This window comes from Sceloporus undulatus, chromosome 6 (assembly GCF_019175285.1).
Source record: "Sceloporus undulatus isolate JIND9_A2432 ecotype Alabama chromosome 6, SceUnd_v1.1, whole genome shotgun sequence".
NCBI classification, from domain to species: Eukaryota; Metazoa; Chordata; class Lepidosauria; order Squamata; family Phrynosomatidae; genus Sceloporus; species Sceloporus undulatus.
Window position 1 is genome coordinate 44,827,289 of NC_056527.1, and position 16,825 is coordinate 44,844,113.

The 16,825-nt window shown below is 39.3% G+C and overlaps 1 protein-coding gene across 1 annotated transcript in view; it reads right to left on the bottom strand.

Annotated features, from left to right (window-relative positions):
- RFTN1 (raftlin, lipid raft linker 1) overlaps nucleotides 1–5,616 on the bottom strand; it is a 112,051-nt gene extending 106,435 nt beyond the window's left edge. The window contains exon 1 of the mRNA XM_042475898.1: nucleotides 5,466–5,616. Coding sequence (XP_042331832.1) covers nucleotides 5,466–5,610 — 145 coding nt within the window. The 5' untranslated portion in view covers nucleotides 5,611–5,616. The remainder of the gene's footprint in view (nucleotides 1–5,465) is intronic.
- Nucleotides 5,617–16,825: the final 11,209 nt, after the last annotated feature.

Sequence of the window (16,825 nt, forward strand, 5' to 3'; positions counted from 1 at the left end):
CCACACAATGATGTTTCACAGGGGTAGTGCTTGGAGCTTTCATCTGGAAGCACCCTTAGGACCAATAGTAATTGTGAGTATGCATATGATTATAGATGTGGATTTGGGTTAATTGTCTGCTGTATGCAGGAATGTTAACATACCTTCTATGTGTCTCTGGTTTTGGGTCCCTTGGCCCCATGTGTAAAACAGACTTTTCTTCGGGAACTGATATGTATGATAAATGGGTTTTATATACACATTTATATACATTCACAGAACCCACACAAGCTTATTCCTCAGTGTATTTGTCAGCTGTTAAGCAACCAGCATTTTGTTATGCTTTTTAATTTCGACCATATCTTAGTTCACCAGTTGAGTGCTTTTTTATACAATCAGACACAAAACATATATTGGCAGGAAGCCAGGCACGTTTCATTAGTTCCATGATTGTGTTAAATAACTTTAAGTGAAATAACATTGGAGAAAACATTGCAAGGAGGATAAAACGTTTTCCCAGCTTCCTGTACTGCACACTGAAGTAGCTATGAGATGTGACTGCCTCTTCCCCCCACCTACTATAAATTTGGTTTGTCGTGAATCACACTGTGGTTCAAACTGAGTTCCAATTGGTTCCGAATTGGGATTCCCTCCCTCGTTCTCTTGCATGTCTAAAGTCGCATTCTTATTTTTCGTCTCGTTACAACTAGTATTTTAAGCTTAGGTTTCTGAATGACAGAATAAACATCAGGGAACACACCTAGAAGGATCTACCTTACAAACCAGTTTCTATATCTCTGAATGGCTAAAGCCTCATGCCCATACAATATAGCCTGGGCTACAAGTACAATACATTCTCTACCTTGCTCTATACCAATCCTCTACATCCTTCCCACCTGGTGGTTTGCCTACTAGACTGATAAATACTGTTTCCCTACAGACTGAAACACTGACTAGTCCTGGTCTTTTATTATGCCAAACTGCTTGAAAGTTATTATTTAGTAACACTGTGGACTATTTTTCTCACGGTTGGTTCTACCACTCCCTCCCGTTCTGCAATACAGTGCACAATGGATACAGGAAGAGTAAAGACAAATAGGGTTGGGTGAACGTTGAATACAAGGAACTAAAGCTTAGGAATGCGTTATTTCTTTATGATTCCATCTGCTTTCCAAAGTGGAACAGAGGAAATTAGGTAACTTCCAATTGCTGGAAAATAAAGTGCCTAATTCAATTTAAGGTCATATAAAACCACCCATCCAAAAAAGCAACATTTAGAAGAGTAATCATTACTAAATTTGCTTTTTTTTTAAATCACTCGTGATTGAAACCAGAAGGAGAAGACATAGCTAGATCTGTTTATATATCACAAAATTATTTAAATAAGAGTTCCCACAAAATTATTTGTATGAAATTGCAATACCAATTAATTATTTTGTATGTTTTAGCATGTGCCATGTCATACTAATACTGGATGGTCCGTGAAGTCCCTTCCAACTCTATGATTCTATCTATGCAGGACCTATAGATATTTTCCCTATTAAACATTAATTCAACATGAAGTCTAAAACGTGTTTTTTAAAATAAATAATAAAGTATATACTTAAGTCAACCTCATGTATAGGTCGAGGGCAGGTTTTTGGGACCAAATTATGGTTTTGGAATATGCCTCAGTGGATAAGTCAAGTTAAAACTTATGGGCATGTAACAAAGGATATAAAGGATGAGAGGAAAGGAAACAGTGCCAAAGAACTTACAAAATTACAGGAAGATTGGTGCTCACACGAAAGATGGTGATGGATGATAGCAGAGAGGTGGTATCAGTTGTGTTCCATAACAAATTACAATCTTGCCTGTTCACCAGAGGTGATCCCTTTTGATAAGAGTCAAAGTACAGTACTTACATTGACCCTGGATAAATTGAGTTAGGTTTTTTGGATTAATTTATTGATTAAAATTTCTAGACTTATACATAGTATACACAGTAAATGCCAGAATGTTGGCACCTCACACATAAAACTGCCCTGGATCCTAATACTTTGCATTAAAAGCCCCCATCAGTCATGGTTTTTACACAACCATCATGGATGTTCATGGTGTCTCCTGGCTGCATTTAGATTTAGACAAAGAAGCAAGTGAGAAAGTTATTCACACCAGTCTCACGATAGTTGGCTAATTGCCACTTGGTTACATTCAGTGCCAGCCCCAGAGGGCAGAAGCCCTGCCCCCGGGGGGCAGAAGCCCCACCCACAGCACGCGAACCTAAAAAGGTTAGCCATCACTGACTGCTGCTATCCTCTTGAAGATGTAGGAAGCAAATGCATAATTCAAGAGGTTCTCAATCCCATCTGTATGATTAGCTCTTGTTTACCCCAGGGTGTCTCTGCACTGTTAGGAGGACTCTTCCTTTTCCTTGGCAGTTTCTTCTTGTTGGTTCTGTAGGATCAATTCTCCTTGTGTTCTATCCAGGAAGTCCTCCTGTTCTCTGATGTACTGAAGAGAAGCAACACATAGCTGCAGTGCACCGACCTGACCTTGCAAGAGAGTTATCAATTTGCACTTGCTGGAGGTACCATTGCTAATGTTCTTTGTCAAGAAGACAAATATTGTACATCCTTTACCGCAGACAATTATGGATCCTTCTTCCTCCATCTCTGCAGTTTTCTCCTTTTGCTCACCTCTCTACAAAGTTGCATCGCTTCTTGTTTTTCCCCCTGTATTCCTTTCAACTTTCTTCTGAGGCAGCTTTGCCATTCTCATGAAGTTTAGCATCATTGACCCAACTGCTCCAAGCATCTCCTCTGTGCTAGATTAGGACCTGCACTCTCGGACAGTCTCCATTGCTGCCTTGGTGACAGGGGTCATGCTGGTGGAGACTGTTATGGCAGCAGGGCCAGGGTCGAGGCAGCTTTCACCTCTACCTCCTCTGCTGCTATTACTGGGTCACCTACATTGCTGCCTTCTGGGCACTACCAATATGTGCTGTTCCCCTCTGACATCAGCCATGGCTCACACCAACCATACTTTTTCAGTACTTTCAAAGCAGTTGGCTCTTTGTGTTGCTCCACCTTTTTGCACCCAAGGTTCTCCTTCCTCCTCACAAGAAATCCCTCTGATTCATCTTTACACATCTAATGTCTATGGAGAATGCTGAACTGGATGTGAAAGTGGGCTAACTTAGACTACATCTGCACTGCAGAAATAATCCAGTTTGCCACCGCTTTAACTGCCATGGCTCAATGCTGTAGAATTCTGGGAACTGTAGTTCTGTGAGACATTTAGCCTTCTCTGTTAGGGAATGCTGGTATCACAACAAACTAAAGTTCCCAGAATTGCAAAGCATCGAGCCATGGCAGTTAAAATATCAACCTGGATTATTTCTGCAGTGCAGATGCAGCCCAGGAGGCTTTTAACAGCTTGATGTAAACTACAATTGATTCAGTCCCATTAAAATAGTTGGCTACATACATTTCTACCAATTCAAGCCAAGACCAAAGAATAAAATATTCCTCTGCCTCTAAACTATACATCACTAGTGGTAGCAAATATATAATCCATATTTCACAGCCCAGATTTAGATTTATTTCCTTCACATTTATTTTATATTTTATTTTGACTACCTTTTCTTTCTGTTATGAAGCTGAGGAGTACACACTATTTTAAATTTTCTTGAATTAAATGAAAGAGGGGAAAAATACCTTCATCTGACTGGAATAATCTTTTAAATTTCACTAATATCAACATTAGTTTTATATTTCTTTTTTCCCAAAGAAAACACAAACCTCTATAGACTAAGGTGCAAGCCTGGTTTTACCCTTATTTTGAACCCATGCCACTTTGTTGCATTCCATACATGTTCTAGCATCTGGATTACATTATATTCCTTCCCATTTGTTTTGGTCCATCCTACTTACTGATATATAAAAAACTGCCTATAGCTTATTATGTTTGGGCTTTGCCAATGCTGGAGGACTAAATGAACCCACATAATTCAAAATATTTAAGCAGAACTTGGTTGAATTTAGAATACCCTTAAGCATATTCCAAAATGTTTGAAAATAAGATGTATTCCTATCCCTACAGTATATGATGTGACTTCTCGATGATAAAAGATACATATTAAATGGTCCTGTATAACATTTTGTACCTTATTTTGCATACATTGAGACAGGAAGCATACCGTCACTGATTTTTTAAATACAGAGTCTCTACAGCACTTCGTTTTCCTCTTCCAGTAAGAAATATCAACGCAAGTTTAATGCTAGAATCAAGTGTCTACTATGGGTTTGTATTAAAGAAGATTAGTGCCAGTTAAGTCATAAATCACAGGATTGTTAGCATAAAACTAATTTTTTTTCCACATGACCCTACCAGAGAACATGATCACCTCAATTGCTAAAAAGCTATTTTTAACACCACAAGTGCTTTTAAAAACAACAACATTGAATTGGCCAGGAAATGGGGCAGCATAAACAGACTTAGAAGAGTTTGAATGGTAAGTACAGCATTAGAAAAAATTGACAATTTAGAGAGAAACCATGAAATCAAAGTTTTAATGTGCTATTCCCTGATCCCCCCCCCCAATTTTGGTTTTGTTATCTCATTAAAAAATGAAACATAAAAAGTCAATTCCTAGAAGCTATGGGGAACAACAGGAGTTTCCTCTGTATATGGGTGACACAGCCTTTGAATAATGGCCAACAAGTACTCAAATGACTCTATGCATAGTCCCAAATGCCATTATGGCACCTGACAAAATCCCTTGCTCAACCTTAAAAGGACATCTATACTTCATCTAGAACAAACTGCAGAGGAACAGAAAGCCGATATTTAATGAATGCTAATAGAAAAGTATGTGATTCTTTATCTTAAGACCAAACTGAAAATTCATGGGATGCTACAGGGCAGGTGTGGTGTCATGACCATTCTCCCCCCCTCCCCGCAAAAAAAATCACAGTCCTAATAAAAATCTTGCCCTCACAACTGCTATTTGTCTCACTGTTCATTTATTTAAAAATCCTGTCAGTGTTGCCACTTGCCAATGACATATTTAGAATCCTGTTTAGCTATGCCCAAAAGTCATGAGGTCACTTTCAAGAAGCTAACCTCTGTAGATTTTGAGAAGGCGTTAAGCAGGTCTGAACAAATGTTGTTGCTATGCACAAGAATCTACTCAGTAGGAAGAAATTTAAAGAGGTCCAATATAACAGAGGTCCAGTGTGTCATGGGTATCAAACCAGAGTACAATAAACCTTTGGCTCTCCAGACATTTTGAGCTACAGTCCCACATCACTAGCTATGCTGGATTGGGATGATCAGAGTTGCATTCAAAAAGTGTCCATCTGTGATGTAGAACACCGAATAAAAAGAGACATTTGTTGAGTTCTCAAATGCTGTGGTAGCTTGTTCTTACTCATTACAACCTGAATTATGACAACTATCATGGGTACAATGCTTTTAACATAAAAAACAGAGAACTGACTTACCATCAGTTAGAGTTGTAAATTCCAGGAAATGATATTCATAGAAAATATCTATTTTTGTTTCTACTTGAGGCCTCTTCAGAGTTGAGTAGATGTTACCAGGTCGTTTTTCATCATGCTTTTCCAGCTTGTTTAGCCCGCAACCCATGGTAGTAGCTGATGATAAAAAATGGAAGGCAGGAATTACTCTGATTATTTAGTTCAAAGTTATCTGCTTTGCCACAAATAATAGTTACCTTACTAAGAATTACTAAATTTTCCATCACCCTTCAACTGCATGATTAAATGGTTCAGACATTAAGTAGGCTAGACGTAATCCCATAGATCAAACACACTTTCAGTTAAGATTTGATCCATCTTCAAGCACTATATTCTTCATGTGGAAGAGTGCAAATAAAATGACTGATCTCTCAAATTTTGAAAAAAATGTAGGGTGTCTCCATAAGGTATGCAGAGAAAGCAATGGCATCACCAAAGGAGACGTTAACAGAAGGGATGTGGCCACTATGATTATCCTGCCCTCCCTGTCACACAGTAGTAATCCAAGTTGAGGGTGGGTCATCTAAACAGGACATGAACTTTGGAAGGCCTACAGCATACTTTTTCTTATGCTGTAGGAACAACATGAAATGGTATGTTCCATTGTTTTACAAACAAGAGCTCTAAATTGACAGACACAAAGCAGCATTGCAAAGAAAGTCTGAATAAGCTTAAAAAGTAAAGTATCTGTTACAGCTAAAACAGGGCAATGCAGATGAGACCTTGTCCTGGACCTAACAGCATACTTCCACTGAATTTCATTGCTTACAACTGCCACTCACTCCTGGGACCTCCTATATGTCCTTTAACAAGAGTGCAGGGAAACCTCCCAGAACAGGTTTTTAGTGCCACAGAGGAAGGAAGGAAGTCTGGATTCCACTGACAGAAGCAACAGAAACCAGTAGAAGTAGAACCTTGGATACTGGCCACAGTGGCTTGCAACTCACTGTTTGAGCAGAGGTTTGTGTACTCTCTCTTGCATAATTTGTTTTTAACAATGATCTATTCTATATCAGCACAAGTATATTTGCAGCTAACTGGGAACGCAATGATAACTAAGGTCTATAATCTTTAATTATGTTCACATCAGTAATGACACAGACTTAGCCACAATGAAAGCAGAATTGAAAGGTAGGAGAACTTTGCAAGTGGGAAGAATATATGAGAATATACAAGTTGTAAGTTACCACATAATGTCTGCACCAGCCTTACATCTAGTATGAAAGTTCTTCTCACAGTAAGCAACATGAAATCAAATCGGGGTGGTGCTTGCAGATGCCCCTTAACCCTAACACATCATTATTGTGTCAAAATGGTGGTGCCCTGTACAGCAACTGAGCAGGTAGCCAGCTGGCCTTCCTTTTACTGTAAACCCAGTGTGGGTGAGAGCAAGGAGCACACCTGAGCCACTCCTGTATTCACACATGGGAGAAAGAAGGGGAGGCAGGGAAGACAGAGAGCTGGATGTGACTGAGGTAGATGCTGTTGGCCAATTGGAAGCAGCACGAATAGCAGACCTAATATCAAGAGGTAGGTGTTGGGGGGTAGTATGGTTGTCATCCAAAAGGAAAAGGGGTGGTAGCCCCAAAATGTTTGGGGATCACAGGTTTAACACAAACCATAGTTTATAGTGACATGCATATGTACCCTAAATGTGAACAGGACGAAGACCTTACTTCATTCTCAGGCTTTCCTCACCTTCATCTTTCAAAAACAAAGTTCATCCTCAACTGGTTTTGGATCATTACATTACTAATCCCGTTCAAATTGCATTTAAGAATGTCGTGACTGAAAATGAGATTACATTAAATGTCAACACTTTGATAGCAAATATTTTTTAAAACTGCAAAAGCTATAGTGCAAACTCTTTATATCATGCAGCAGAAGGAAAACTAATTTTGAAATTCAGATTAACAAATTATTCTTCCATGAATGCAATGATCTTGAAACTCTTAAATCATTCATATGTTCAGCCATATGGATAAACCAAGACTGAGAATCCATCTTTGTGTAACTGTTAACAGAATTAATATAATGAAACAGACAGTAAACCAAAATTGAAATGAAAAGCAACATCTAGGCCTGCAGTAGAATACTTTGCAATGTTTCTTGAGTGATGAAGGGTCACAACAAGAATAGAACATTGTTTCCCCACTCCACCCCATTCTGAAATTTAAAAATGAGATCACTCATTTCAGGGATCAACCAACTCTGAAATCCTCCATTTATTATTCATAAGGAATGATACACTGGAAGGTTGGGGGGGGGGGGGTTGCCATAGGGAAAAACACTTTTAGGAAGATCTAAGGGCTGAATTTAAGTAGCAGCAAACCTGTGGAACAATAAATGCTATCCAGGTGGGCAATCCCCAGTGGAGGACCAGGGATAATTCTGTACAACTACAGATTAGACTCAAAGCTCTTTCTCTTGTCAGTGATAACAAGGGGGCAGCAACAGTGTCTGTCCTCAGGCAATGTGCAGATGATGTTGGAAGTTACTGGATGGCCCTTGTGGTCTCCTCCAATTCTAATGTTCTGAGTCTAAGACAGAAATTATTCCTTTGCTAATAGTGAAAAATGCACATTCTCACCACCACCACCACCACACACCCACCCATAAAATGTTAGCCTTTTCAATAACTCACCTGGTAGCTTATTGTTCATGCACATATGCTAACAGTCTGCCTATTTTTGACAACCTGTCCAGGTGTACTTAAATAATAAATATGATAAACTAAGTGAAGCACCAATGTTTAAATGTCCATTGGTTTATAAAATACATCTGCAAAAAGAGTTTCTTTATGCCATTTTTATTGCTTATTCTTTATGCCAGTGGTCCACCAGATAAGCATATACTAAACAAGCACATCTCCACTATATGCATTTATTCAAAACACATTCAGGGACAGCAAATAATAGTGTATTTTATATCAGAATTTGGTGATCTGGTCATGTGGAGCAGAAATGTAAAAGAATCAGATGTTCCCATTCTCGTCCCCTTCTGTCTCAAATTTATACAAGCAGTCATGATTTGACTGAACGTGGCAAATACAGGTTAAGTCTCCCTTATCCAGAATTCTGAAATCCCAAATACTTCAAAATCCAACATAGCCCACATGGGTGGATGAGCTAGTGACACTTTTGTTTTATGATGGTTCAGTGTACAAAAACTTTATTTCATGCACAAAAGTATTTAAAATAATATACGTATGTAAAATTGCCTTCACACTATGTGTATAAGACATACATAAATGAATTCTGGGTTTAGAGTTGGTTCCCTTCTCCAAGATATCTCATTATGACTATGCAAATATTCCAAAAATTCAAAATGGAAATTCAAAATGGAAATCCAAATCACATCTGGTCCCAAGCATTACAGGAGACTCAACCTGTACTAGAAATATGTTAAAGTAGAATGTACTACACCTAAAAGAGTTGTAAGAAATGGAGTTTACTTATTAACCACTGGAACATAAACATTTATAGTGATGTGTATTCTTTATATAAGTCAGCTTTATATGAGCCAGTGTTGGATTGTGACTCTGGAGACCAGTTCCAATTCCCCATTTGGTCATGAAACCCACCGGGTGGCCTTTGTCAGGCATCTGAAGAGTTAAAACACAGCACACAGGGAAATGCTTGATGTGTGTGTGTTTGGCCATGAGCATTCAGCAGAGTGGCAAGGCTGATCAGCACAGCTGAGGTTCATTGGCTCAAGGACACTTCAGTGCCCAAGTGCACGTAGCCATGGATGATTTAACCATGTGTCTGGATTGCACAGGAGACACATGACATGGTTACACACCTGAACTCACTGGGTTTGGGAGACCACTTGGTCTGGAGACTATATAAACCCAGGGGTTGCAAGGGATAGCTTGTGGGTTTGTAGAAGGAGTTGGATTGGTATGGTTTGGAGTTTTAGAGATCTAGTTTTGTATAATAGCACTGTGAATAAAGCACTTTGGGAGACTTAGTTTCTCTGGTGGTTTATCAGAAGAAGCTATAGCATCGGTTTGCTGTGTGTCCCCAGAGGTTCCTGCATTGCTGCAGTTCCTGGAAGACATCCAGTTGCTGTCATCCCAACTTGGACTTTGGAGCCACACTTCGGCTTCTGAAATTGCCAGTCTGCTCCAAGGGTCTGATTTAACCCCAGGACTCGTTTGATTGCTGACAGTGGTTGTTGGACCCCAGCAGTTGCGCTGACAGCCTTGGGTGAGACACACACTCTCAACTTCAGGGGAAGGCAATGGCAAACCATCTCTGAGCAAATCTTGCCAAGAAAGCCCCATGAAAGGTTCCCCTTACGTTTGTTCTAAGTCAGAAATGGCTTGAAGGCACACAATAAAAACAACAACCAAAGAAACAACATCCTTTAGATATTAGTTTCTCTTATATAAATTTGTTGATGAAGTGTGGTATAAATTGTTGGAAATCAACAACAATAAGAATCAAAGCTAAAGACACAGAGGTTGTGTCTTTAGCAATCAAACAGGAAGGACATTCACATGACTCCTAGTATGACAGATGCTTAGCACAGCTGACTGGGTGTTGAACATCTATCTGCTCTTATGTGACTCTCCTATGTCTCCAAAGTACTTCCTCTTTCTCTATGCAACATCTCTATCCCTCCCATGATTCTCTTGCACACTCAACTGCTCATGCTAGGCCACTTGCAGGAGCCACATCAGCTCAGATGAAAAAGTGACACATGACTATCCATGAGGTGATGATTTTACAGTATAGAAATCCCTGCTCATAAAAGCAGATTTGTTAGCCCACTGGTTCCATCTTCAAAAGTTATGCTCATCACTCAAGTACACAGCATACAGCTGCATATGTGCAAAAGAGGGTAGGTGAAACAACATGGTCAATAGGTTTTGAGGAAGAGGATAGCGGTAGCATTGGTAATAATAAACAAGAAAGAACTTATAGATCCTTCTCTAAAGTTTATCTCATTATTTACAAACTTTGATGTAGATTAAACTCTTTACCCTACAGATCACAAAAATTCAGGATGCTCCAAATCAACTCTCTGCCCTAACAGTGGTGCTATGAACGTTTTGGGGGCTTTCCTTCTATGTCTGGAATAATGGAAGAACAGAGCACAGCATTCAACCTGTGGAGAACTTAAATATTACAGCCAGCCATATATGATCTTCTGTTTAACCAATTAAGAAGGTAACCAAGATAAGACCTAAGAAATGCTAGCTGGAAATACAGCTCTGATGAGTTTGAGTTTCAGGTCAACCAAATTCCATATCCAGCAAGGTTTCAGTTGTAGAGGAAATGCCACAACCTGAGTAGAAACAGTAGCACTGTGGTCTTTCACAAATGAAGTACCAGGAACATTTGCAAAAATATCTATCAGTGTGCATTACACCAACGGGAATATTTTAATACTGTCTCAGATATGCAGCAGATTTACTGGCATTTTTAAAGTGATCTGGAACATTTTGGTGACAGAGCAGAACACTTCTGTTCCCTACTTGTCACACTAGGAATTGAAAAGTTGCTGTGAAGCATTTTCTTTCTCAGCTTTTGCAACTGATTACTTGGTGATTTACAGGGCCACAAATGCACACATGCTTAGAAGTATACCGATCTCCCTCCCATATTAAGACATCGAGAAGGAAACAATACCACTGAAACATTAACAAGCAAATCAAGCTTTTCCTGATATTTCAAATATGAGGTTAAGTTAGAAATCTCAAAATAATGGTAGTGACATAAGTTAAAACTCTTCAAGATGCGAGCAAATGTAGTCACATCTGTGACCAATGGGATTGTATAGTAGCAATACATCTTAGAGCTTATACACCAATATTAAAAGCTGACACTAATAGACTGGAAACTACTGAGTAGTAAAAGGCAAATATAACAAGGCTGTCCCAGATCCTGTTCATATATTTTACAAGGATTAGGGATTTCAACCCTACTTCAACTATGCCATATAAAAAGAGGTTGCAGAAATAGAAACATAGAGCATTCCATCCCTCCAGGGCAACTATATAATAAATATTTATTGGAAACTATTCTAATTCTGACTGCAATCCAGATTTCAGTAATACTGCTTAATGCACTGCACTGACTTCAACATAGTTTAAACAACCTAAAATGCATATGAACTGTTGCTGCCTCTGTTAATTTATATAACAAAAGCAATGAAATCTTAAAGATAAATGATATAAATTGCTATTCAAATTAAATAAAATTGTCATTTAATCGTTTAACTAAATAATTTAGTTACAGCATGGTTAAATCTGAACTGAAAGTCCCCCTTTATTAGTTATCCTCCCTTTTTATTTTATTTTATTTAAATCTATCATCCAGTTCTCTCTGCTGGCCTGACTGTCTTGCAGAAAGATCCAGTTCTATTTATTGCTGCAGATGGAATTAGAAAGTGTTGTTCAGTTGCCATGCTGATTCCTAGGAAGGAATCAATGTAGCTATACCTCACTTAACAGAAACCCTCTGGTCAATCTAAGAGTATCACTCCAAGGGAGGCCTTATTCAGCTTGCATTTTTCAAAGAGCACTAAGAGAATCAAAAGCCAGGACACCTTCAGTTCTGAAAGGGATGCAGCACACAGCTGTAGGAAGAAACACAATGATTTTTCCATTTTTCAGACATTTATTTGCTACTCACACATGCAACACTGCCACTCACACATGTAACAAACAAGTCACCACATTTCAATACCAAATAGCACTGGTGCCCCATTTACACATAAACTGTTTTATCTGGGAAACAGAAACATGTATACATTATCTCAGAACAAACATTTGGGTTGGGGCATAACAGTGACATCACAGATAACAATACAAAGAAACTTGCAAACTATATAAAGAAAAAATTGCAACGAGTCAGAGGGTCTACTTACAGGAAGCTCTGTTTCTCCAGGGAAGCAGAGAAGTAGGCAAAGGCAGCTGGATTGTCTCAGCTGAACTACAAAACTGGCTGACCCTGAGCATGGCTGTCAAAAGCACATCCCTAAGCCAACTGACTCCTCAGAGATGGGATTTAGGGGGTGGACCTGGAAGTTTCCTCTCTGATCTCCCTCTAAGGCTTATATAAAAGCTGACCATGTGATATAAATGTCCCTTACCCATCCTCTGTAATGTGTTTTGTCATTGCTATATCATGAAGTTAGCTACAGATTAACATCAGTGGAAAGCAAATTTACCTACAGACCTTAACTGAATGGAATCATAGACTCATAGAGTTGGAAGAGACCACAAGGGACATCCAGTCCAACCCCCTGCCATGCAGGAACCCTCCATCAAAGCATCCCTGACAGATGGCCATCCATCCTCTGCTTAAAGACGTCCAAAGAAGGAGACTCCATCACTCTCCAAGGCAGTCTATTCCACTGTCGAACAGCTCTTACTGTCAGGAAGTTCCTCCTAATGTTAAAGTGGAATCTCTTTTCCTGTAGCTTGCATTCATTTTTCTGTATTCTAGTCTCTGGAGCAGCAGAAAACAAGCGTGCTCCATCCTCAATGTGACACTCCTTCAAATACTTAAACAGGGCTATCATATCACCTCTTAACCATCTCTTTTCCAGGCTAAACATACCCAGCTCCCTAAGTATTTCCTCATAAGGCATGGTTTCCAGACCCTTCACCATTTTGGCCATCCTCCTTTGGACATGCTGTGGTTGCAAGGTCTCTTCCTCCTTCCTAGCAACATGTATGGTTGTTACATCTACTGTACATCTTGTTTAATTACCACAACTTCATTATTTGTATGCTGTGAGCACTGGGCCAGATCCATTTCAGGAGGTAAGTGGGATAGTGGATTACCTGTTCCACCAAAAGGAGGAAGAGTCCCTACAGGGGAATTCAGAATAGGTCTCAAGTGAATGGCCCAGTTTAGAGGCTGTCATCATGCCCATCACACTCTCAGGTTATAAGGAAGACCCCTGTGACTGAGCCCCCAAATCCCATCACCCTTGGGTCAGTTCGAAGCAGAGTATAGGTCAGCAATCAGGCTTCTTGGTGACCATATCTGTGACCTCTGCTGAGTCAAAGGCTGTAAGCCTTAACAATAAAAGTGATGGCCATTTTTATTCATGCCTGACCAGATGCAGTTCATGCCTTTTTTCTGACTATTTTTCCCATTCCCATGAATGCTGTAGGCAAAAATGTTGCGCTGTATGCTCATCTTCCAACTGTAGTCCTGCTTGAGGCTTCAGCCAGATGTGCTCTTATGGGACCCATATCCACAACCTACATTTTTGCTTCCCAACACTCTCATGGCTACTGGTCATGCCTGGTTCCCACAGGGCTATTTTTTGGGGGGAAGGTTTCAAAGACTGTTACATAGCTGCAAACTTTGAATTAAGTGACCATGTTTCAGCTCCATTTCTATCCACACTCACCATCTGAATGCGCTGTTACAAACAGCTACATCAACCCATACTGACTTGTATGGAATGTAAAACTCAAATCTCTGCTTGAAGCAGCCTTCCTAAGGATGCTTCCACATGAAGCTTTCATCATGGAGTCACCCTGGCTTATTCATTAATTTTACAAAGGCTCCAAATGAAAATGTTTCGTTTTGATAACCCTCTTTTATTTTTCTGTTGTTTCTTGTTTCTCATTACAGTGGAAAATCCAGAGAAAAAGAAAAAAAACTGCACAGTGCCTTGTAAATGCTAGTGTTAGAAGCCATCAATCTCTCAACATCCATAGAACATCAGTCCATTAATAGTCTGCCCACAATGCACACAGAGCGAGCAGCTTCTGTCAATCATACAAGAGACAACATTTAGACCCCCATACAAGAAAGCAAGATTTTTGATCACGAGAGCCACAATTATGCAATTCAATACTAGAGCCAGTGGCTAGAAGCAGCGGAACCAAGCAATGCAGTCAGAGGATAAGTCCATCTCCCTTAAAGTAAATGTTATTCCTCTCCCCAGCATTCAAGGTAAAGATTTTGAGGGGCATAAAAGCAAACACAAATACAACATTTTAAGTAAAAGGAATTTACTACCTCGTCTTTGACTCAATCTAATCTACTTTCTATTTGTTTATAAATGCTCTTCCAATAAAAACACAAATTCACAAGAGACCAAAAAACCCATGATATGTAGTAATCTGTAAATCAATACCACATGTTGAGGAAAAGAAGGCAGTAAAAAGTGCACAGAAATAAAAATGTTTTTGAATGTTTTAATTAATATATCCTACAGATAGGGATCACACTTTTTAGGTGTTCAATGGGTATGGATCCATCATCAAAAAGAACATGTCTGAGGGTGCTGTTTAACTTATTACTTGTCCACAATCCAGAGATATGAGCCTCAGTAGATGATGGATAGTCATCAGTAGGTGATGGACAGCCTGTACAGTCTCAGAGAAATGTAGTTGATCTTTCAAATAACCTGGTTCCAAACCATTTAAAGCTTTAAAGTCCAAAACCACCACTTTAAATTGGGCCCAGAAACACAGACCTAGTCGGTATAACAGGTACAAATTCTCTAACATGCTTTTTTCCCTACTAAGGATCTAGGCTACTTGTTGATGAACAGGATTTTACACACATCCTTTCCCCACAGGTATAATTGGATATTATGTTTAATATGTTTTGAATACTTAGCCCTATCAGTATCCTTGGTACAATGTTCTGTAAAAACTGGTCCATGTAGAGCATCTTATAGAAACCCTGCCAGGATATAAACAGAAGCATGCACCATCATAATAAGGAGAGACTGCTTTCCTCATACTGTATTGTGTCACACCAGATTAACCCAATGCAACTAGTAAAAGGCACTCCTGGCTACTGATGTCACCTGCATCTAAATCCAACTTCATCCAAGAGAGAGGAATTACCAACCCACAGGAGTGCCATCTTGTCAAGATTATGTTTCAGTTTTCTACTTTCACCCATCTCAAAAGTGTACAGCCACCTGTTTATAATATCTTCTATCCTTGAATTACAGAGGGGAAACAAGAGGTAGAGCTGTGTGTTATCTGCCTGCTAATAAGATCCTAACCCAAATCTCTAGATGCTTGTCCAAAAGGTCCTTTCAGAAATCATTCCCACTCCCTAGATATATACCTAGTGTTGTGTTGTGAGAAAACAGGTCACTGTTTGTCCTAGACAGAAAAGACTAAACACAGGTTTTTACAGCAAAAGCTTCTTATATCAAGTCAAACAAGTATGTTTGCAACATCACATCTAATGCAGACTGAGTGCATTACATTCTCTTTTTTAAATGCCTGCAAACACCACTTTAGCATGAAAGTGCTAGACACAAAAGTTCTGCTGTTTCCTCTCCGAGACTTACCTGAACTAAAATAGCAGTTTGTGTGGTACGACCACATCCTTTAGCTTTAGGTGGTTTTGTTTTTGACGTTTGACAGAATTTTTTAATCATCAAAGAAACAGAGAACTACCCTGGTGTACATCCATATAAGTTATAAAGTCATACACAAAACTGTACTCAGTTGTATGTCAAACCAACCACAGGCACCTGGTTGTGTTAATGTAGGAACAGAATGGTGGACTACTATACATAGGTTTCAAGTTCGATCCAGTACAGATGTTTTGTTCTGAGAACTGTCATATTCAAAGATCCATAGATACAGTAATACTATCATGCCTATCGTTTCTCTGTAGAAACGTTCCAAGTCTGGTTAAAAGCAAGCAAACCAGATGGCAATGGGGTTGGCTTTAACTTTTTAAACAACAAGCAAGAGTTGACGGGTACTACAGATATAGCTTATTAAAAGATTACAGCAGCCTCTAAAACAGAGATGAGCAGCATTTGACCTATGCAAACATGCTGCCTTGTACTTACTTTTGCAACTCACCACCACCACTATCTAGAATACAGTCAGACCTCCACGGACTTTTTATCCAAGGATTTTGATATCCATGGGGGAGTGGGTCCTGGAACCAAACTTCAGTGGATGCCAAGGGCCCACTGTATAAAGAGTACTTAACATTTCCCATTGCTTTCAAATAAAGGCTGCAAAGTTTCAGTCTTTGAACCAAAACATTTTTTTAATTGTGGAAAAGTATGGACGGAGATGTTACATACTTGGCAACTCTTGAGAAGGCACAAACACTTTGAAACAGACCCTTACAATAAACATTAAGGATTTCATTGCTTTGCTATGATTCATGAGAGCCTTTCGCAGGGATAACACCTAGTAATAGTATGAGATGGTTTCCATCCAGTATATCAGTCTGTCCTTTTTAGCTATACCTCCCACTGGGGAAGTATAATATCTTTATAGCAAACTGCCAACAGAAAGAGATTAAGGTCAGTGAGAGGAGGAAAAAATTAAGCCCACATTGTTAAAGTACTGATGT